At 36.9% G+C, this 24,769-nt stretch overlaps 1 protein-coding gene across 1 annotated transcript; it reads right to left on the minus strand.

Moving 5' to 3' along the window:
* Positions 1–1,430: 1,430 nt before the first annotated feature.
* Positions 1,431–7,121, minus strand: tent5aa (terminal nucleotidyltransferase 5Aa). The gene is made up of 2 exons (XM_066702255.1): positions 5,914–7,121; positions 1,431–5,256 (listed from the first exon to the last, which is right to left on the minus strand). The coding sequence occupies exons 1-2, from the start codon at positions 6,328–6,330 to the stop codon at positions 4,477–4,479; spliced, it is 1,197 nt and encodes a 398-aa protein (XP_066558352.1). The 5' UTR covers positions 6,331–7,121; the 3' UTR covers positions 1,431–4,476.
* Between the last annotated feature and the right edge of the window lie 17,648 nt (positions 7,122–24,769).

The following is a 24,769-nucleotide window of genomic DNA, read 5'->3' on the forward strand; positions in this document are numbered from 1 at the left end:
TAGTTATTAAGCTACAAAGAAGCTTTTAAGACTCAGATAATATCCTTATCTCGGGTTCTAAATTTAGAAGACTTTCTCCTAATCTGAATAACATTGTCCTCATCATGTCAGACAGTGGCACCTCTGCATCTATAATATATGTATGCATACTACTTTTAAAGTAAATTTTAAAAAGATGTGTAGAACTGTGTACTGCAGCCAGAGAACACTCTTCATTCAATGTATCACTGCAACTCTGAATCAGGTTGTATTTAGGCCACATAAAAAGAAGCAGTTTTTTTGACATATAAGCATTATGTGTTTTAACACCTTTTGGTCCCATTCCTACATGTTTGCTTATTGTACAGTTTTGATGAGTAAACCAATACAATAACCAGGCTATAATAATTTATTTTGATAAACGAATGCTTGTGTGCCCTTTAAAGCATGTAAACTATATAAATTTGATGAGCAGGCAAAGGTCTGTATGGGACAAAAGCATTAAAGTCTTTTTTGGTTCATACAAATCCCACATTCAATAAACAGCCAACTATTTTTGGCAGAAGCTAGCATGTGTTTTTCCGAGCTGACTGAACCAGTCGAAGTTGGCAGGCAAAAGGCAGGATTTTGTCTATTTATTGGGATCCAATCAGAAACTTGCTGAATGTCCAGCTTCTCTAAAAAGTGCTGCTCTTGAATTTGTAAAGGAGGGCAGTTTAGGATTCATCAGTAAAGCTCCAGCTATTTCAGATACAGGACAACAGACGCTGATCAATAGAAAAAAAAATAATGTCCTTTTATTTAAAAAAATCCAAATATTGGATAATGTAAACAAAATGTACAATCTTTCCCCTCTGCCAATAACACAAATTGAAGCGGTTAAACGTCTGTGTACCATTTTTTGTTTGTTTGTTTTGTTTTATATCTCACCAAGACCAAACTTTCAGTTACTACCTCTCCAGCTCAAGCAAACCAATCCAGGAATAGTTTGCTGCTGCAAAAAGTTATCTGAGAAGCCAGTGTTTATATGGTGAGGGTAGGAAAAGCAAATGTACAGAGCCTCCTTCATATTGCAAGGCCTTGCAAATAGTCACCCAAGGTTTCTAAGTTAGACAGTTTTTCATATTGTTTGACCTCCTACAGAGCAATCATTAAAACAAAAACAAGCAAAACAAAATAAAACATATATACTATATTCATACATGTAATGAAATACATATTACTTAAGGGAATATCAACACCTCATATTTAGGAATATCAATCAAATTGAAGTCAACTTAGTCAATGGTGTGGTTATTACTTTAGATCGGGGGGGGGGGGGGGGGAATTTTCATACATTTTATTGCATGCAACATTCTTGAAAATAATACCAAACTGTTAGTGTCACAGGATCTAAGAAACTCAGGTTTTGTTAAGATGTAAACAAAAACTTTAAAGATTTCACATTGAGATGGTTTTCAAGTTTGTTTTTAATGATGCAAAAGGAATTTACCCTCAGGAGATGATACAAGTTTTTTTTTTGTTTTTTTTTATCAAAAAAAATAAAATAAAGTATGCTGGCATCGTCAATGATTAACCTGATCACACATTGAACAGCTGTTTTACAATTTGAATAACCAAGATCATAAAATTAATTAGACAGGCTCTCTTTGTTCTGCAACAGAACCGCACCGTTGGAACCCCTCAAAAGAATGCAAATAGCATTGTTCCAATTCACTGATTAACTGCAAGGGTAATTCACACGACCAACAACTCTGGATTAACAGTGTTTACGTCACAACCTTGTCTTATTAAACTTAATGTAATAGCATATTCAAAAGCATATGGTAAGAAGTGTAAAAGAAAAAAAAATCTGGAAAAGTAAGACATTTCATTAAAAAAAAAAGCAAATCAAGTGATGGGAGTATGAGTTATAAAGCACTGTTGAAAACAAAAAGGTTACCCCAGTTTCCAGAGTGATAAAGTCAACTTTCCAAAAACATCACCAATGCAATATCCTCGGTACAAAACATTTTACCTTTAACCCTTTTAATGTCATACAGGAGAAGTCTTTCATCATTTTCTTAGCATTTGGTCTCATCCAAAGCAACGTTTATGAATCAATAAGCCTCAGTCTGTAAGAAAATAAACAGCTCCCATCATTTGTAAAATAATAACCTCAATCCAGCAAGACCAGCTGTTGTAAATATGTATAACACAAAATGAATAAGGGTGTTATGACTTAAGGTTTCCCTTTTCAATGCCAGCAAAAGTTTATTCCAATTCCCTTTTCAACTCATAATTGTTTATAAACCGTATAAAAATGCAATCGAATCCAACTCTGTGAAACAATCGCCTACAAACTGTATTCTAAAATGACAGATTACAGTGTTTGGGGAATACAATCTGAAATTTGTGAAAGTGTCTTTGGTGTAAAAATATTGATGGCTTGGAATTTCTCACAGCAACACTGTGGTTTTAACATTGTTACACAGTATCGCCTATTCTCAGAGAGAGTGACTCCTATTTACACCAAATAGTTGTGGTAAGAAAAGACATACCCCGTCACCAGCTGATCCCATTTCCCCAGCCCTCCCCCCCTGCTTCCGTTCAAAGCACTAAAGTACAGCTACAGTAATGCTAAGGTTTTGACAAGTCTGTCTCAGTTCTAATCTGTAGCCTATAAAGAACTGGCTACTGGAAGCAAAACCTTCCTTCACAATATTAATCAAGGCAGGTCAAAGACTGTACACACAGCCAAATACACGTGATCCACCGAACAACAGAAGGACTTGCTCTCGGGGAAACATAATGAGAGGCATTTCAATAGCTTAGATAGCCCTTGCAGAATTCCCAGCAAAGGTGCTACAGTAAACAAACTGCTTTCCGAAGATGAGGAAGATATGACTGAAAACTTAACACCTCTCTTTCTCAGTCTGATTTTCAGCCATCCATCTCCACATCCTGTGCATCATCAGATTTTTTACACTATTCTTATGCCTCGTGTGGTCATATTCCCTTTACCCCAGAAATGACAAATATACAGATACACGATAACCACTGCCCTGAGAGAAATCAGTGAAGGCCAATTTAAAAGGGTTAAAGGATTAAACGCATTTTCAATGATACACAGATACAGTACACACATGAACACAGAAACAAGAGGAGTCAATTATTTTGCTGCGGATATCTGGAATGCAATGTTTAAAGTTTGATTATAGAAGGAAAAGACCCAGCATATGTGTAAATTGGTTGAAAATCAAGTATTTTTGTCAGGTAAAAATGAGTACCTGTGTTATACAGTATTCTTTATGTGACACTGGATGCAATTAAAAAAAATGAAGAAAAGAAATGAATCAAACAATTATGGCTCACCAATCCCCCCGGTAGCTGTAATCTTCCTTTACAACACTGTTCCCTTTAAAAGTTCAGATTTTAGTTTTGATGCAGCTTTCCAAATAACTGCAAATGTATCCAATGTCTTGAGACATCCTGTTTAAAACAGAGCACACACACAGTACCGTACTACAGAATACGTCCCTAGTGCTACAGATTCAAAGACCATAATGTAAACCTTACAAACACATGAACATGGATAGCAAGGATCATTCTGTACAAGTGTTTGCCACGAAAATAGGGCTTTTACACTTACACATTCACAAGCTTTAGGGATTTTTTTAGCTTTTTAAAAGTTGTTTTTTTTGTCTTGTGTCCCTGAAAACGTAAAATTGTGTTTATCCACATAACTAATTAACTTGTTTACTTACTGTCTCCTTTTACTGTATGAATTAGGCACTTTTTTGTACTCATGTTCACATATACAAATATAGAATTATTCTTTTTTTTTTTTACTTGGGTATTTAAAAAAAAAAATCTTTGGTCTGTAAACATGTCAGGTTTAGGTCAATTTTATCTACAAACTCACATTTCAGATAATGAAACGTTTAAGCCAGGAGCCACAGATCACAATAGCAATGTTTGATGCTATTTTTATGCCCTTTCTACAGACTTCAAAGGTGGATCGATAAGCCACGCTATTAAAGCAAGTAGCTCTCGCACCCTCCGTTTGTGCAATGCATGACCCGCATATTGTGACCTCTACAATTAATTTTTCTACATCGTTTTAGGATCGATCCAAACATTACAGCCAATTCTGCAGAATATTCCAGTTCCCCACATTTCTCAAACTTCACTGAATATCATTATTGGGCTTTCCAGTACTTGCTTTATAGAGGCTTTGGGACTAACACTGCTTGCCCAAGATGTCATTGCATCCTTCTCTTATCCTTTGCAGAGAAAGCTTAAGCTCTAAGGCTTATGACAGACCTCTGTGGAGTTGAAACCAATTTCTCCAACTTCTAGATCTCACTCTAATATAACATGAAAAACACAAGGCTTATCAAATATGAATGCTAGAGCAGATCACTTTGCCACCAAAACACTGATTCTTTTGTATAACTGGTTCAACCCCTTTAATACATAAATTTAGATGCATCCCTTATCTCCCTGTCCGCTCTCTTAATTACAGGGTAACCAGGTTGAGTAGGTATGTTGCTGGCAGGCGAACACAGGCTGAACTTGGGCAATGTAATAATTATTGAAATTGGCATCTGCCACATAAGGGGCAGGCTGGTAGTAGCAGGTGACATTAGCCACATTGGGGATGATGTTTTGCTCTGCCAGGACGCGAATGGCTAGCATGGTAATAAGGTTTAGGGTCTGCCTTCTCTCGTGTCCCATTAGGCACACAGTACTTTCATTCACCACCCCATGTAGAGTCATTAAATAGTCGTACTTGCGGTCCTCAAGCCCCACAAAGTGGTTCTGTAGGTAGGACTCCAGTTTCCGTTGCTGCTCTCCTATATCTGAAAAGTCAATGAAAAATCTCGAGCACATGTAGCGCTGCAGGGACTTGATCTCGGGCTCAGACGCGGCCCTGAAGCCCCGCACCAGCAGATTGCAGTACTTGAGAAGCCCCCCTCCTCGGATCTCCTCGGGGTTCCTGGTGGCAATTATTTTGTGACAGAGATGGTCCAGGGCAGCTTTGAAATCTCCATAGACACTCTCGCCAATGATGGTTGGGTGGAAGGTCTCCGTCATTGGGTTCTCCGAGCATTCGTAAAACAGCAACAAAGAGTCCAACTTGATCTGGAAGGAGTCGACGCTGAACTCAAACTGGCGCCTGAGGGAGTCCACAAACTTCAGCTCTACGTTTTTGCCACTGTTATTAGACAAGGAAATGAGGCTCCACCGGTCCGAATCATTGCAGACCTTCACCATTTTCTGAACGTAGGCTTCCTTGAAATTACAGAAGAAGAAAAAAAATGTGTTCTAAGTTGAAGTAAAACAACAAACTCAGACAGACAGAACATATGAAGAGTAAAAACTTCTCTCACACAAGGGTGTTCTATTCACAATCAATTATAAAAGAAGTGCAAACATTCTCTAATTAAGCCATTTGGTTCTTGGCATTTGTGTTTTTATTCAATGCAAATATAGTGTAGTAAATGTTCAAACTTAAAATAAAGACATTTAGGGTGCATTGTGTTTGAAAAGAAAGACTTGTCTATAACTGAAAGATATGAAAATGAAGGAGCTGGTTAATCCAATGTGACAATATAAATGTTATTCATTAATACAGTTCATGCATATCATTGTATAATAACTATTCCTTCCATTACTTTTACACAGAAGCTGCGCGCAACACTTTCTCTACCTCGTACTTCGGTAGCTTAAAAAACTCAATTAGTGAGTATCCCCTTTAAACTGGTTTATTACAATCCTCTTAGTAAAACCGTGGTTTTAAACAAGTATCAGTCAACGGGTCTAATTGAATCTTCTATTTTATCCGCCACAGGTGGTTGTGTTATTTTAGCAGATCGGACTTTGCATATGGGGAAATGCACGGCCAACCTCTAGAAAGCGCATATATCTCCCATAAAAGAAACCAATTACCTTTAAAGTTAAAGGTGTGATCTTTTCCTTGTTCACCCCCTCGGGTAAGAAATCCAGGAGACAGTCTAAAACAATATCCTTGACAGTCTGAAATTCCGCCTCCCCCTTCAGATCGGCGCAGAAGATGAGGTCCAGGTCCTTGTACCCCAGCCCGCTGTCTTCGTGCAGGACGTGGCTGGCCGCAGAGCCGTTCAGCCGCACGTCTCTCACCGGGATCTGCTTCTCCTCCAGGCGGCTCCTCACCACCTTGACGATCTGCCGGGGTTTCATCTGCAACGTGGGGAAATTGCCTCGGCCGTGGATGGGAATCGTCTCTGTCAAAATGTTATCCAGGCGCTGCACTTGCTCCCAGGTCAGCACGTTGAGATTGCAGCTCTCGGCTCCCGGGCTGCTGCCAGCATGGTCCTCATCTGCCATGGTCGCAGTGCACAGCTACTTTATGTCAACGGGAAAGTCTTTTCTCTTGCCGTTTTCCAGCTGTGCCGGAGACTGCACTGTACAAAATGCCGTTTAGAAGCAACACAGCTGGTCAAGTTGAACGCGTCTTTTCCCGATTGCTTTTCTCCTTTTACTACTACTACTACTTGTTAGATATATTAGTTTGCCTTTGCTGCGTATCATTCGTCCAATGCAGACTACAGCTTTCTGCCTCTTTCACGTTGTTGCAATGGTGGTGCTGTTACAAGTAGCAGCCCCTCTTTAAGGGTGGTAGTAGTAGTAGTAGTAGTAGCTAATTAGTTTCCGTTTTGTGAACAATATTAAATATCCCTCATCCGTGTGCACAGGTCTCCAGATCTGTCCCCAGTCCTGCGGATTAAAGGCTATTCTAGTTTATATAGCACAGGTTTGTGACTCACAGCCCAAGGGCACGCCTATCTGTCATTTGCGTGTGTGTTCAGATAGCACTTCGCAAATACCCAGCAGAGAGAGAGCACTTCTGTTGAACTTCTGGGTTTTGTGAACTGGAAAAGGCCTACATCCTCCCCTCTAATTGAATAAGAAATGATTCCTAAATCAAGTCAGAAAACAGCTCGAGCACTACCTTTTACGTTGAATGCATTTACACAGATTGTACTGTCTGGTCGTTTGATGAATACTACTTATAATAATTATGATTCAAATAGTAAATGTCTATTTTTTAAGTCAAAGCGAAGAGCGCAAAAAGTGCAGCAGAGCCCTGTACTCAGTGAGGTCCAGGCAGTGAACTCAAGCATCCTGACACGCGTCTCCTCTCTGCCTCCCGGACGGGATTAAGGTAATGTTGATTGGCAGCTCGTTTCACCAATTGGAGGTCCCGCCCATCCCATCCCCCTACTTTGGTTGATAAAGGGAACTGGGTAAAGTTGACTTCAGGTGACACACTCATAAAAGTATGATATATAGAGCTATACAATTAATTTGCATTATTTATGTCTCCAGAAATACAAAGCAAAATAATGCATGCTACATATGTATGTGGATTGTATTGATTGCTATTGTTACGTTTATTTCGAACTACACGGTTCAAATAAAATGCATATAAACCCACAGATCTATCTTGAATGCATTTAGTTAAATAAGGCGTGCATTGCAAATCAAATTAATAAATGTATACCAGCTTCGTTTCAAATGGAAAAAAAAAGACTTGTCCTAATCTACAATGAAATACCTCAAGTAAGCGATTAATTATGATTTTGAAGTAGCTACACACAATAATACTGTTTGGGAAAATCCTTCTAAATTGTGTTTGCCTCTTAAGAGGATGTTAGGGAATTGTGCAGTTGTGAGGTCCCTTGCAATGATGAGTATTTCAATAGCGCTCTCTAGAGGAGCTAAAATCACTTTCTATATCCTTTACTACTGAACACCATTTGGAAAATCAATATATTACCTACCCACATACGTGAATACATGTATTTGTGGTCATGTGTTTATATTTTACACTATATTATTATATAGAATATTTTATTACATATATCTTCCCTGACAAATATTGTCTGATTACTTCAGCTGTTTGGAACGGGCTTGGAAAAGAGAGAAATATGGCTTTCCCTACATCCCAGTCGAATCTAATATATAACTTTAAATGATCAGGACAGATAGCCTTTAATGTGTATGTGACAATGTACTCACTGCCTTGTGTAAACAAATATTATCAAATAACAAGGTTATCCACATGAAGCTATTGTAATGTTTACGTATATAGGCCTATCATTTCAGAAGAGCACAGGCTACCTAACCACCTAAGATGAAAGAGTGCTTCACAGAGACTACACACCCTCCTCTGATCAACAACTGTAGAGTTTCACATCTGCAGCTGGCAAAAATAAATTAGGTTACATATTTTCAAATCTTCCCAGTGTTCAGCAACAATACTTTACCAGTGTCTTCAGACTAATCAATTCACCTGCAGTTTCAATATATATATATATATATATATATATATATATATATATATATATAGTAGAATATGTATATCATATATATTTTTAATTGTTTATGCATGTATTTTTCTTTTTGTATGATGTTGCATAAAGTTGATTCCTGCTATTTAAAACATGCTATAAACCAGGTTCTCAAAATGATTTAAATTAGCCAGATAGACCACAATGAAATACTGAATTTAGTTGAGCCACTTTGAGGATATGAATTGTGTTATTTTCTTCATGGTGACATTAGTACCTTCTTCCTGCATTACTTAATTCTATATTGCACCTCTGCAAGCCCAGGTTCAGAAAATAGCTACGGTGTGCTCAGGCTTCTGTTGTTTTTGCACACTGTCCTACTTGACTGTGTTTGGCCTTGTACTACAATATGCTATCTGCAGTTTGTTTTGTTAACATGAATATGAGTCAGAACAATAACTGTTAAAGCTGCTTATCATTCCCCTTCTAAGTGCATGTTTACTAAGTAGTAACAAATGAAATACTCTGCATGAGCCTGTTGTATGTCTTAATTATCATCTGCTTATATAATGCTCAGTTTGGGTGGTGAATAGTACAAAATTGTGGGCATTATTTCTTGGTAATCTAAGTACACTGTTACACAATGACATGATCAAATAGGATAAACCCATGAAGAAATGCACCACATCATTAGGAACAATCAGAGTCCATTTACAAAGGACCTTTCTAAAGGCTATTATCATTAGTTTTCACTGAATATCTCAATTAACAGCTTTGACTCAACAAAGAAGGCAAAGAATTATATTTAGTGGTGTATTACAGATTATTCCAATAGAAGACTATTGAAAAGCCTTTGTTATCTTGGGGTAGGGGGGGAATAAATACATTTGATAAGGGTGTTTCCATCTTTTAAACCACCAAATCAAACAAGTGTTGGGGGGTTACATTCGACTTGGTGATGTTGTCTGAAGATTTGAAAACAACAACAAAATGAACAACATCAAAGCTACCTGGAATGCATAGAAGTGGTCCTGCCTCTATCAGACCCAGTCATCAAAAACATGTAATTTAATTCATTCTAATGTACTGCATGAAGGAATGAGTTTTCATATTTCATGGTTTAAATCTGATTTGTTTCATGTCTAAAAACCCCAATGGCATGGTTCAGGAGAAGGGTTGAGACTACTTGGTGTATTTCCTGATGCTTTTCACAGGACTATATGTGTTCATTCATGTACAGTATGAATGTCTTTGTCCTTTGGCAGTGATGCAGGTTTTCAGCTAAATACACATTCCATCCATACAATCCTTGTTTCACTTACAATTGAATAAGCATGTTTTATTGTGGACTTGTTTTGAAATATATATTTGTATTGTTCCTTAAATGTAGAGAAATAAAATAAATATATTATTTTACACCTTTACATGATCTCCATTGCATTCCACTGTATTTTTTCTGATTGAATGGTATGGTTTTAATACTTGTCTGCTATGTTCAAAATCACAGACTTTTATTCATCTGCAACCTCAGATTATATACTCTATGTGAAATGTTATATTATAGTGCATATTACTATGTGTTTGTTATTTTTTGGATAAGTGTAATTACTTGGCATTTATTTTAGACATGGTGTCTTCTGTTACATGTTGTCAGTGAAAGGAGGTTTTATATTCCCCTTGAAATTCACAGGTCTGGAATAAATAGAGTAATAGAGACTATTGGCTATTAACTTTATCCTTCGGTGATTTGTGTGTAAGAAGCTGGTGCAATGTCAGTCAGGTGCACATGTCACACAGCATCTATCACACTGCACAAAGCCTTGCGTCACTGCAGTCACTGAACCCATAAAACCAGATTATCCCAATTTACCTTAACACAAGATTATCGGCAAGTAAGCTTTTGTTAAAGTTCACCATTATAGATACCTCCAGCCTATCATTTTTTTCTCCCTTTGGGGGGACTATCATTGTGAAGGATCTGATTTCAAAGTTGGACATGTCTCTCCTAAAGCAAAGGCTATTCACAATGAAAATGATTATTCATGGAAGCCTAATTTCCAAAGGGGTCCATATTTTGTGTGATAACAAATGTAGAGTTTCTCTACAAGTTTTATTTTGTTAATTGTTGTCTTGTTAATTACCTCAGTGTAGCCTTGAAGGAGCATGTAACTGCATACCAAATATGCCCCCAAGCACATTTTTAAAATAAAGACAGACCTTGATCAGGGTTCACAATTCAACATCTGTTCAACATTCATGCCAGGTAGAAATTGTTTATCCATCTTGGGATAAGATTAGCACCAGTCTGTCTGAGGCAGTGCTTTTATGTCAGATAGAATCTAGACTCACAAAGCCTGGGTAACACAAAGGTGGTCAGAATATCAGGGGGACGCAAGACATGCCTCAAATTGCTTAACTATGCAATGCACTTCTGTAAAACACTGCCCTGATGCCTGAAAAATACAGCCTTGCTTTGAAATGAAATTGACAGCCTCTCTTCTACAGGACATGTGAATCTAGGTATAAGATTTATAAGACCTCAGGTAACCACAAACACTGAAACACAATTATCAAACTCCATAATTTTATTTAAAAAATGTGAGGTATTAAACTTTATTGACATTTTCTCTTTATCCCTATGGGGGGTATTTTTATGATAACACTTTCTGATGTGAAAATTGCCCCTTAAGATCCAAACTTTTATTAAAATCGGTGTTTAATGAATACACTATTTTCTCATTTAAGTACTTATGAATCACATTTACAGAGATAAATCCTTAGCCTAAACTGTGTTAAATAACTTCCATGTAAGATATAACCAATAAACTCAGAAGCATAGAAGCAGTTAATGGGATTGAAAGATTGTTATATATATACACTCACCTAAAGGATTATTAGGAACACCTGTTCAATTTCTCATTAATGCAATTATCTAACCAACCAATCACATGGCAGTTGCTTCAATGCATTTAGGGGTGTGGTCCTGGTCAAGACAATCTCCTGAACTCCAAACTGAATGTCTGAATGGGAAAGAAAGGTGATTTAAGCAATTTTGAGCGTGGCATGGTTGTTGGTGCCAGACGGGCCGGTCTGAGTATTTCACAATCTGCTCAGTTACTGGGATTTTCACGCACAACCATTTCTAGGGTTTACAAAGAATGGTGTGAAAAGGGAAAAACATCCAGTATGCGGCAGTCCTGTGGGCGAAAATGCCTTGTTGATGCTAGAGGTCAGAGGAGAATGGGCCGACTGATTCAAGCTGATAGAAGAGCAACTTTGACTGAAATAACCACTCGTTACAACCGAGGTATGCAGCAAAGCATTTGTGAAGCCACAACACGTACAACCTTGAGGCGGATGGGCTACAACAGCAGAAGACCCCACTGGGTACCACTCATCTCCACTACAAATAGGAAAAAGAGGCTACAATTTACACAAGCTCACCAAAATTGGACAGTTGAAGACTGAAAAAATGTTGCCTGGTCTGATGAGTCTCGATTTCTGTTGAGACATTCAGATGGTAGAGTCAGAATTTGGCGTAAACAGAATGAGAACATGGATCCATCATGCCTTGTTACCACTGTGCAGGCTGGTGGTGGTGGTGTAATGGTGTGGGGGATGTTTTCTTGGCACACTTTAGGCCCCTTAGTGCCAATTGGGCATCGTTTAAATGCCACAGCCTACCTGAGCATTGTTTCTGACCATGTCCATCCCTTTATGACCACCATGTACCCATCCTCTGATGGCTACTTCCAGCAGGATAATGCACCATGTCACAAAGGTCGAATCATTTCAAATTGGTTTCTTGAACATGACAATGAGTTCACTGTACTAAACTGGCCCCCACAGTCACCAGATCTCAACCCAATAGAGCATCTTTGGGATGTGGTGGAACGGGAGCTTCGTGCCCTGGATGTGCATCCCACAAATCTCCATCAACTGCAAGATGCTATCCTATCAATATGGGCCAACATTTCTAAAGAATGCTTTCAGCACCTTGTTGAATCAATGCCACGTAGAATTAAGGCAGTTCTGAAGGCGAAAGGGGGTCAAACACAGTATTAGTATGGTGTTCCTAATAATCCTTTAGGTGAGTGTATACATATATATATATATATATATTTCAGAACTTTTCTTATTCTTACTTTTCTTATTTTCTTATATTTTCTTATTTCATATTCATATTCATATTCATTTTTTTTTATATTCTGTATATTACATCTCTGAGGGCAATGAAGGAGGTCTAAGGTCTAATTACATAGTGTTTTGAATTAATACAATTTATGAAATAGTTCAATAATTTATTCCATGGTATATTAACTGATCCACTATAATTGAGATGTATGACTATATTCTACATTGAATAGAATATGTATTTCTGTACAAGCAGGCAAAACGGGGAATTCTGGGAAATGTATACTGGTGTTTACTGGGACAGTAAGTACAATGGGTTTGAGGAGGATATTTTTAGCAAGTTTCTTATCTAAGAAATTATATTCAGTTATGTATTTATTTGTGATGTCACATTTCATTCACTCTGCCTTTTGTGATTTTTCCCAGATTGTATTTAGGAATTCTAGGAATTCCTAACCATCAAAGGCTTGACTTTGAAAAGACAGGGTCGAGCATTATCTCTGAGGTCACTCATTAGTGCATGCAAGACCATCTAGGAAGAATCCTGCTACTTATGTATAGCTCTTGCTACTAGAATTGCATTTTGTAAACAGGGATCAAGTGATGTAATCAAACTGAATGAGTTACTGGTATCTGACAAAAATAAGGGAATGGAAACTGGAAGCTTTATTAGCATGTTTGTGGACTTAATCGAAGTGGGAGAAGAAATTGAGACATTAGTGTTTTTATTTATTTGTGAGAATAATGTGTTTATAACTTGTTTAGCCTTCAAACATTCTTTAATGTTGATGCAGTTCAATTGATTTAATAAATGTATGTATTAATAGTAATCTGATTCATGTGATGGCACTTATTTAAACCTTGAAGCTACATATGATTAAAAAAGTATTCCCTAATAACACAAGTAATTATGGTTGACTTGTGCTTCAAATAATCCAACAAACAGTCAAGTGCTAGACCTATACATGAAAGCAGATTTCTTGAATAGATGTATCATTTGAATTGGCTCTCTTACAATGTTATATTATATGTTTTTGGTTCTAACATTGAAAAAATCTCTCAAGGTCCTAAACCAACTCAAAACGTTAATCTAATCGAAAATTACAAACTTGTACCTTACCACATCTTTATTTATAAGTGGTCTCTGAAAATAAATTAAAACACAATACGGTACAGGATTGTACTTTGCTCTTCACAGGTAGGTCAACATTCTGATGCGGTGTACACCAAAGACAATTTGAGAAGTGTTTAATCAGAGTTAGAAATAGAAATACATTCCCAATAGAGTGTGTAAGCGTGGAGCCTTGTGCCGTAATACTGAAGGGGCAATCTGGAGCACAATTCTCAGAAAGTCTAAGATTGTTTGATGCCCGGAAGACTAAAAATGAGCAGTACACAGGAACAAAACAAGAAATAGGACAAAGTAAATCAAAAGAAACACTTAATAAATTGGAAACAAAACAAAATACAAACTCTCAATAAACAGAGAGTGGAATCACAAACAAACAAGTTCTGTCGTCGTCGTCGTCGTCGTCGTAGATTGGGGGTTTTAAGCAGACCCTCCCAGAGCCCATCCACTCGCTCTGGCTTGTAACTCTCTCTCCCCACTCCGGTGCAACAGAGCCCTTTTATATAATGTTAAAGCCCCTCCCACCAGATCATACCATTCTCTGCCAGGGATACAATATGTCCTCCATAGTAAACTCTCCCATGAACACTATTACTGAATCCCCCTCTCAATACACATCACTTCTCTTTTCAAGCCTCGTAAATTACGATACTGTGCACGTGCACGCTCCTTTAAAAACATTACCTTTTACTGCGGGAGTTGCAAACAGTCATAAAATCAACACCCTGAAAGAGTTTTATACTATCACGCAAGCCGGTATCAGTTAACAAGATTAAAATATGCCCCATCTCACACAGTGTGCACCCTGCATGCGATGGCTTATATTTCTTCATGTAAGTGTTTTCTTTTGCGTTATAAACAAACATTGCATTTTCATTTTACGTTGAAACAAAAACAGCTCGACTTCACAACAGTGATAGCGATATGTGGCTACAAGTTTGTGTATATGTTGCATTAGTCCTTAGTGGACTAATCTGTCTAAAGTGAAGGAGGAGTGCCGTCAGGCGATTTCAGCTCCTTCACAGAGTGATATACTGTACCATGAAAAAGTATTTGCTTGTGTTTCAGATCATTGTCTTGCTGCGTGACCAGCTGTGCATCAGCTTCAACTCACATACTCCTGTAAAATTCTCGGATACAGAGCAGAACTCATGGTTTCTTCAATGATGGCAAAGCGCCCAGGTACAGCAAAGCATCCCCAAACCATGACACTACCACCACTATGCTTGACCATTGGTATAAGGTTCTTACTGTGGAATGCAGGGTTTGGTTTTCGCCAAACATAACAGGGTCAATGTCGGCCAAAGAGTTCCACTTTTGTGCTTTCTGGCAAACTTGAGATGAACATTCGTGTTCTTCTTAGTGAGCAGTGGTTTCCACCTTGTTACCATTTTTGCCCTGTGTCTTTCTGATGGTGGAGTCATGAACACTGACCTTAGCCAAGGCAAGAGAGATGCCTGCAGACCCCTTGATATTATTCTAGGGTTCTTTGTGTCTTCCTGGATGATTTTGGAGAAGTTGGACGGTCACTCCTGGGAAGATTCACACTACTATCCCAATCTTTCTCCATTTGGACAATATGGTTCTGATTGTGGTTCGGTGGAGACCCAGAGCCTTAGAAATGGCTTTTTAATCCTTTCCAGACTAATAGGCATCAACAGCGTTTTTCCAGGTCTTCAGGAATTTATATTGATTGTGGTATGATGTGCCTCTAGAACCCTTTGTCACTTGCAGATTGCCTGTTTCATTAACTTGCACACCAACACCAAATGCATGAAAGAACCACCAAAACCATGGTCTCATTCTTTCTCATAGACTCCCTTTATATGCTACTACAACCCACAAAAAGATTTGACCAAATTCAATGGGAAAAATATGCAAAAATGCAGAAAATCAGACGTATGGAAAATAGCTTTTCATGGTACTATAGTTAATGCAGATACATAGTATTTAGTGTGATATTTTAATATTTGTAAACATTGCTGTTAAATGTGTGGTTATACAATACATTGGTAGCTCATTGTGAAACCCACATTATTTCATGCAGTTTCTTTTACTTTCTGCTAAATGAATTACACTGATTTCTTATGAGGACAGCTCAGTATGGTAATTTCTAAAAACAGCAATAAGAACTGCTACATAAATCAAACAAAAAAGTAACATTTAAACTGACGTTTTCCTTACCATTTATAATTGACATTGCTTCCTACACACTGTTGATGATTAATGTATAATTCCACATTAATTGAATGGAAAAATATTCAAAGTGCTACTAAGTAAATAATTACAGGAAACTGAAAATGGTATTGCAAATGAAGGCTTCTGTTAGGTTAAATGCTGTATGTATCCCCTCTGGTAGTATATCGGCAGACAATCATGACCTAATACAAAAATGTAAGGCTGCAAGTGATTAAATATTCTGTTTTCTCAATTCTCAAACACTCATTAGTTACTTGCTGGGAAAGAGCTTGCCAAGTTAAAACAGCCCTTATGATTGTTTGATGGGCTGGGAAATAAGGCAAAAATATTGCCTACGATTTCAATTGATTAATTCCAAAGTAATTAACCCTTTTTAGGCCAGTAACACCTTGAGATACATCGGGTGTCATCTATTTGGTCCTGTATACTGGAAATAATACATTGCTAATCAAAGGATGGCCAGCAGTCTTTTGGGAATCTGGAAGCCATTTAGTTGTCTTCTTCAACCTTAATAACGAGTATCAAATAATAATGTTCGCCATTTCAAGACACAGCTTTCTATTCCACATTCAAATGTACATTACTACTTCATTCTAATCATGCAGTATTTACATTTTCTCACTAATTGATGGGTATTTGAATCCCAGGTTGGGAGTCCCATTCCCCACGAAGCCTCTACAACCCAGCTGCATCAAGAAAGGCTACAGCAGAGAAAAGTACTGGAGATGTTTTAATTGGTTTAAAACATCATAAATACAGTCAGGTTTTCTTAATACTTTTTTTTTTACATGCTATGATATGATCATACATCTGATTTTTATGTTGTAGGACATTACCCATAATCCAGTGTTCGAGATAAAGGAAGAAGGCATAAAGTATGACACGATGTAAGAATGCTTGGTGTTAATTGAGTTCAAATATACAACATTTCTGCCACAATGTTCTTAATGAAGAATATTCCCTTCATGCAAGAAGTAAAACTAGTCTTGGTAAATATGTCTCATCTATCATTATGTTATCCTTATACCACCATGCTCTGGGATAGGGATGTTTTGCACAAAACAGTGGATACTAGGAACAGAAAGTGCCTGTAAGCATGGTGTAGTGCTATGTTAAGGTCACAGTACACAACCAGCTAAGTGTTATGTTTTAATGCTGAATGCATGGTTTTTGATGAACAGGAACTAGCAAGTGGCTTCAGAGTTGGGGCATGTGGTGAGCTTTTTGCTTTGTGTCACTTGCTGCTCTTTGTTTTGGCTCAAAATGGAAGAACACTTATGCATGGCATTTAACACTTTAGTTTTTATGCCAACATAATAGCCCACTGATATATAGATAGATAGATAGATAGATAGATAGATAGATAGATAGATAGATAGATATGTAAATAGCTAGGTAGCTGATAATTTGTACTGAATTTACAAGATTTATGTTTTGTAGCATTTTGCTACTTTTGTAAGAGACATGCCACATTTCTTATATTCAAAGAAAAAATCTGCTTATATCAGCTTGAATGCTGTATTTTCCACCTTAACACTCTATACATTTCAGATGTAGAGCATATTTAGACCCTAACATCTTACATCAGTGTGAGACAGACTGCAAGACATGAGGCCCTCATGCAGAAATCCGTCAAGTGCCATATTTCTCACGGCACTTATATGGCACTGTCCATGCCAGTTAAATGCATGGAAATCTGAGGTAGACCATGCAGGACTCATGCAAATACATTTACACTGGCCCGTTAATAAGATATATTGCAAGTACATTAAGAAATATGAAACAAAAGACACAAATGCTTATAAGAAGATAACAGCAAAAAGCTGCTGTACCAGACTAATATCTGACCACACTAGCCTCTCTGAGTAAAATACACTTATGCACAAAACTAACTGGAAACTTTAGTGCATCCTGGCTGGAGGTCAACACTGGGTGTCTGCTTCGCTGATTGCACATGCAGAGAGAAGAGAGAATTCCACTGCATTCTATAGCCAGTCAATCAGCCAGCTCCAGGGAGGCATCACTCCAGCCCACTAATGAATGAAGGCCAGAATCACAAATACATATCAGCAGAGGTGAGTGTAACACTTCCAAGAAGTCTTCTAAGTACTTTTCATGTATCGGTGGGTCTCCATCTGCTTTGCTTTGTGTCTGTCTGTTGCACGGAGAAGAACACCACAAAGAGACTTTTGATTTAAATGTAATTGTCTGTGGCATTTACATACAGAGCAATTTCAGCTGTTGACTCATGGTGTTTTTCTAAGCCTGGATCTTGACTTAACCCTGGGAACCTTCTCAAAATGTGTTAAAGGCATACAGGAAAAAGAACGCACACCGAACTGTAAAAACAATACACTGCTGAAGTATTCTTGGTCCTAGGGAAAACATTTTGACAGCGTGACTCTGTGAAGCATTAATGAATCATTCCAGCAGTGGAAAGGTATTTAAATATGTGGATATTTTCATCATAATATGAATACACCCACACTGACAGCTCTGGTAAGAATCTCAATATCTGAAGCAGTGCTGCTAATAGATAATTCAATACTTACGGTCTCTAGACAGATTAAACTGCAGGTATTTTAAAGGTGTATTTACAACAGTTTAAATCATTTTAATTCCACTGCATTTCCTCCTATTTAATTTAATTTTAATTCTGTCAGCCAAATGGCATGTATGTTTGATTACTGGTATTTAAAAAAATGGAGATAATACTAAATAAACAAGCAAGTGTACTTTACTTTTCTATCTTGTCTGGATAGAGGCACCTGAGGACATTAAAAGCCTTATAGTTCTGTCATTGAGAATTGCAACGGTCCATTTTGGATTTGTATCACACTAGTAATGAGTAAGAACAGAGCAGCACCTGTGCTTGAAATTAGGAGCTTGCCAAAACATTTGCCTTCTCACTGCCCCACAGTGCCCATGCAGAAATCATGAACATATGCCCAGATTTCACAGGAACAAACAGCCTGTCACAGCTCCAGCCAAAGGACTTCATGAATCAAATGCTCTTCAACACTTTCTTCAAAATGTATTCATGGCAAAGAATATATCTAATAGGAAGGCTTTTAAAATATATTTAAAGATATAAAAAGGGGTGGGGCTATATTCTTTTGATAAGTTTTATTTTCTCAGAATGTTTGGCCTTTTGGTTCTTTTTTGCATCTCTGTATTTCATCATAAAGTTCCTTGGTTGAGGTCTTCCAACTAAGTCAATAGAGTTGAAATTAGAATTGTAAAGTAGATGGTACATGCTGCAATCTACATTTCATATATTTAAAAAAAAAAAAAAAACCTGGCACTACCGTCACTTTTGTAAGGGTTTCCTGTGAAGGTTATCCGACAAGAGTACTTTGCTGCAGTCAACTAAGATGAGAAGCGGATAAGCTGGTAATAATGTTACTACTGCAAGACTCTGAGAAATATGTGATAAGCAAAAGAAGAAACTGTGTATTTGCAAATATACCATATATATACACACACAGTCTGTATGACAGTACAGTAACAGATAATACAAAAAATACCTTGTGTTACGGGGACCACAACACCACAACCTTTTGTCTTTCTCTTTTTATGTAATGTCTGTATGGAGGAAAACCATTATTATACTATTTACACATAGAACATAAACCGCATTTTTAAAGGACAAAAAAAGACCAAAGAGCGTGTTGAAAGGGAAGGCCATTGCATTAAAGATTAAAAACATACTATCAGCATCTGATGTGAAGAAACACCAAGACCACTTGTGAAAGAGAGAGAAGCGTACTCCGCATGCTCACCACAGTCTCATTAAGAAAGCTACTGTAAGAAACTGAGCTGTCTGAAAAGCAACATGAAGGCATTTTAAGAGCTGGGGTGCTAACCCATATAGACACTCCATATTGGACAATATATGCGAAAGATCACATTACACAAGTGTAAAGTGTATATGCTCCAGTCACAAATACTGACAACATGTCATTCATATATTACAAATATGTTGTAACATATATACATATATTAAATACCAAATCATATGCATTTCCTTAAGTCACAAAAGGGATTAGCTGAAAAGCCCAACAATCTACTCCATGATGGGATCTTTGCCAGTGTTAACATTGAGCTCTCCCTTTATTTCCATGTGAACGTTGGTCCCTGTTCCCATACATTTTTGACTCATAACCATGAGACCATAACACATTATCCAGTAACTTATCAGGCTTGTCTGCTGTATATTTTGGATTACATTCTACTGAAATGTGCCTGTTTTCCTGAACTTGATTTCCTGCTTTATTAGGTAGCATTGTACTATTCTTGTTTGAGCTGATGTTCCAAATTCTGCAAAATCATTGTATAGATGTTGTATATAGATATCTAAAATAATATCTCATTACATTATTTGTCATTTTATTTTAGCAGACACTCTTATCCAGGGACACTTACATTTGTACCCATTTATACAGCTGGGCATTTTTGCTGGAGCAATCTAAGTGAAGTACCTTGCTCAAGGGTACAACAGCACTGCTTTACCCAGGATTTGAACCCTTTGAATGCCATCATTGGACTGTTTATGGTATATATACTGCAGTTTACTATTTTGAAATAAGCCAGTGCAGAAAAACAAATAATGCCAAAACAAACAAACTTGCAAGTCACCACATATTAAACCACTCAATTGCTTAAGTAACGTCTTTTTGTTCCGGAATGTGAAATCGTGGATGTGGTTTACCAGATATTTTAATAAATGAAGAACAAACTCTCAGTACCACAAAGGCTTTTACATGATCAAACACCATTTACGTTAAATGTAAATGTGACCCATCTGCACATTGCAAATGATAAACCTGGCACTACCTGTTTGCTAGAGGCTACTTGCCTATTTTGAATGGGACCTTGGCTTTAGGTAATGGAATTTCCATCTTCAATTTGTTTTGAGCCAGACCTTTGAGTGGATAAATGAAATCCCATACCATAAGCAAGAATGCAACCTCAACAAACATACTGGAAACCACTATATGCCCCCCAACAAGAAACACCTCTATGGTATTGCTGTAATGCCATGTTTTTAGCAGTTTCTGTAGATTATGACAGGTTAGAGTGTACTTAAAAATTACTATAAATTATCCACTTGCCAGAATGGAGAGACTATTAGGCAATATGTGATCTTTTAGGCTTTTTAGAAAATAGGTGTCTGTCATAGTATAGCACAGTCTCCACCAAAGTAGTCAGCAATGAGGAAACGCCTCGATATTTTTGCAAGATAACACATTTAAAATTGTGTTGCGACTGCCTGTATAGATGATAGTGCTGCTGTCTGCATGGAATTCCAATGTCGAGTTAATATTTAATGAATGGTAATTACTTTCCCTATTGTGGACTCTGCTGTTCCTAGGTGAATACCAGTTGACTGATGAGTTCTCTTGACTTCCCCAATCTTACAGGTAGTGTATTCATCAAAAATACCGGATTTAGGAAGCAGGCTCAATACACACACACACAGTAGTCTGCAAATGTGTTCAGTATACTCAGGCCTTTGGTTAAGTGTGTACACAAGTGTGCATGTTGTATACATACAAATGTATAGAACTGTATGAATATCAATATAGCATGCTTCAATAGCACAGTGTTAAAAAAATGTCTAAACACACAATGTTCAGTCAGACCCCAATCAGTATTTTGTATAGCATGGAGGACACAGTCTTGTAGACTTTTAATAGATGCATCACCTTCTCATGAGCTATATTTGACCAGTACTCCATGCAAAACCTTTCCACCATCTCCAGGTTATATGACATGTGCTTGCTGACTGCTATTTTCAGTACAGAACATGATTTTTCCATAGGATGGAGGTCTGGAGGTTTTGTTGGCCAATGAACAAAGTTGACCTCATGTTCCATTAACCATTTGGTTTTACACTTGGTTCCGTGGTTCAGACCGTTATTGTGCTGGAAAGTTCATGTGTGACCAAACTTGAGCTCCAGGTTCTTGACTAACACATTCTGGTAAATGCAAAAATTCCATCTGTCCCTCAATTCCTATAAGGACACCAGGATCAGAGGATGCAAAAGAGCTAAAAAAGCACACACAAACAAGACCAGCCTCCATGCTTCACAGTGGGTAGAATGTCCTTCATGTCTCATTGGTCTGTATGCAAAAACATTTTTAATTCATCAAACATTTAAATTAGTTGAATGTTTTGATGTCAGAAGAAAGAACAATTGAAATGTTTGCATGTGCTGATGAGTGGTATATCTTGTGGTTTATGTTGAGAAGAACCATACCCACTCACACTGGACTACATGTAGGACTACAATCTATGAACACTGAATGCAAGCAGCTTAATTTGCATCATTTTAGCACCATCTCTCATGGCTTGCAACACAGGATTACTAGAGGTGGCTTCTTCATACTTCTATTTTCCAGTGGTATGTTTATCTGTAATCTTCGTCTTTCACATGGGCATTATCAATACTTTTATACCATTACAATCTTTAATGTTTCTTTATCAGAGTTGCTGTGTATTTTGTAGATCTCACCAATAAATCCCCCAGAATCGGCTGCTCTCTATCCAGGAACCTCCAAAAAATATGGAATTCAAAAGGCCTTCGGATCAGTTACTTGTCTAGGAGACAACATGGATTGAGAAAGTTGTTCCCATACAGATAATTTTCATACTCTACTGTCAGTATGACTGATTGTCTGTAATTAGCTGTTTCACTGTTTCATTTTCATTTTACTCCATGACTCCATGTATACTTTTCCTATTTGTCCTTCCATTAAAGAAAATGCCAAAATTTCTAAAATATGTTTCCAAATAGGTCTTCATCACCTTCTTCAACCAACTTTGACAATTAAAGCTGTCAGACTTTAATATTCTTAAAACAATGAGGTCAAGGAGCACTACTACCAAGATTAGAGATCATGTTCAGCCATCCCATTATCATTTAGATTTAATGTATTTTTAATAATCTTTATGTGGTTCAATTTGGATAAACATGCAATTGTTATTCATTTCATTCATTTGTTCATAAAGCTAAAGAGAGTATGTGACTTCTTTAATTGTTACTAATGTCACTCTTAATTACACTAACAGTGAAAGATTGCTTGTGCATAATTTATTTTGCATGTATTCAAGATCAATTCTTAATTTTTACTTAATCATTATTGCTCATAATCTGAAACATTACATCTTTGTAATGTGGCAAAGAGAGCACACTTCTCTTTATAAAACATCTAATTCTCGACTGATGTAGACAGCACTGTGTTTAAAAAGACAAACCACACTGGAGAAGAAACAGCTTCACAAAATTGTGGAATAAATTATCTGTGCCCTCTTCCCATTTGTATTTTAATTTTGATATAGTCTAGGTTGCATTTTTTTTTTTTTGTTTCCCATTATGCACTGCACTCGATAGTATTTATTTGTACACAGTAATGTGAGTATTATAAGTAACCCTTAGGCTCAGTATAAAAAGCATGTATGACAGCTGCCTATCAAACCGAGTGGTTCATAATGCAAGTAAATGGCCCAGATAGTAAACAAAGTTACAGCAATTCTACAGTATGTAATGCCATTTACATTTTATTGTTTACAATTTAAGAAGAAAACATACATTTCATGTTAAAACAAGAAAACTGTTTCTGTACTTTTCTATTTAGTACATTTGCTGTGACATCTGGTCTTGTTAAAGAGGTTATAAGTGCAAAGTAGATAGGATGTCAACAAAAAGCCACACATTTTCTATCAAGATTATATCTTAAATTAAGTAAATTTTGTTTTTGGTGGCTATGAAGATCAAATTCAGAGCTAAAATTTTATTTACAGATCCACAAAGTGAAAGAACCCATCAACAATTGTTTTATGTTTACTACATATATATATATATATATATATATATATATATATATATATAGATTGCCAACAGGATTCCAAAATTATTACCCACATATAACATAAAGAAGGCCTTGGGCAAGGATTTCCCCAGCTTCTTAGCTTAGCTTCATATTTACAAAAAAGGCAACAGAGCCCCACAAGGAAGATATCTTAAGACGTTTGACAGCTACTTTTAATATGAGAGCTGTTAAACTGAAATTCATTAACATATTTTATAATCTCCAAAATTCTTTGCATTCTGAGTTGCAAAAAGGTGTATTTTATATTGGAGAAAAAAACACCTTTACTTAAATCCTACACTAATGCAAATCTGAAATGCAGTACATTAAATATTACAAATTGCTCTGTTAAATAAGTTAGACAGTATTAACATAAAGCAAGTAAAACAGCTCTAAAAGCCATTATAATGTATGGCAAAATTTGAAAAGTGATGTTGCAAGTCTTGCTTTTGAGCGGTCATGGCAAATAGCGTTAAAAGCAAAAGCAGAATACAATTACAGATTCGATAGTGAGTTAAGGCTAGCTGCAAATGGTAATTACATTAACTATTGAGTAGCACACACTTGGTATGCTATATATGACAGAAATTATATAGAAATTGTACACTATATGTGAATTAACGAGAGTTTTAATCACATCAAGTTCAATTCTACCAGTAGCTGACAAGGTTCTCCTCATTTTATTTTACAGTAACAGCTCAGAAATTTATAGTAGCAACGCTGTTTATTAAAGGTTCTTTGCAGACATTTAACTTATCAAATTGATAACGTTAAATATAATTTATAGGAATGCACATGTATAATTACCCTGCATCTCTCTTATTTCCATGTCTACATTTGCAGCACACTGTGTAAAGTGTTGTTGTGGTGGTAATGGAGACCAGTGTCCTATTTGTTAAGACTTATTCACCAGATGTGCACATGAGCTTTCTTTAACGACAGTATGATTCAAACTGACTTGCACAAAATAAAAGTATATATGAGCTGCTTTCGGAGTGTAATGTGCGAGCAACTCAACAACATACAGATCTCATGTCACAACACCCCTGTGGATCAAAGAGTAAATTGTCGGTGTTAAGACTGAGTAGTATCGGAAAATGTATTCTACACAGGGCGAAGCTATTCTGAAAATAGA

Source organism: Amia ocellicauda, chromosome 1, assembly GCF_036373705.1.
Source record: "Amia ocellicauda isolate fAmiCal2 chromosome 1, fAmiCal2.hap1, whole genome shotgun sequence".
Taxonomy (NCBI): Eukaryota; Metazoa; Chordata; class Actinopteri; order Amiiformes; family Amiidae; genus Amia; species Amia ocellicauda.

Coding starts and splice junctions, on each gene's coding strand:
- tent5aa (XM_066702255.1), bottom strand. CDS start 6,330: ATGGCAGATGAGGACCATGCTGGCAGCAGCCCGGGAGCCGAGAGCTGC. Junction 5,257..5,913: donor TCACACCTTTAACTTTAAAG/GTAATTGGTTTC, acceptor TGTAATTTCAAG/GAAGCCTACGTTCAGAAAAT.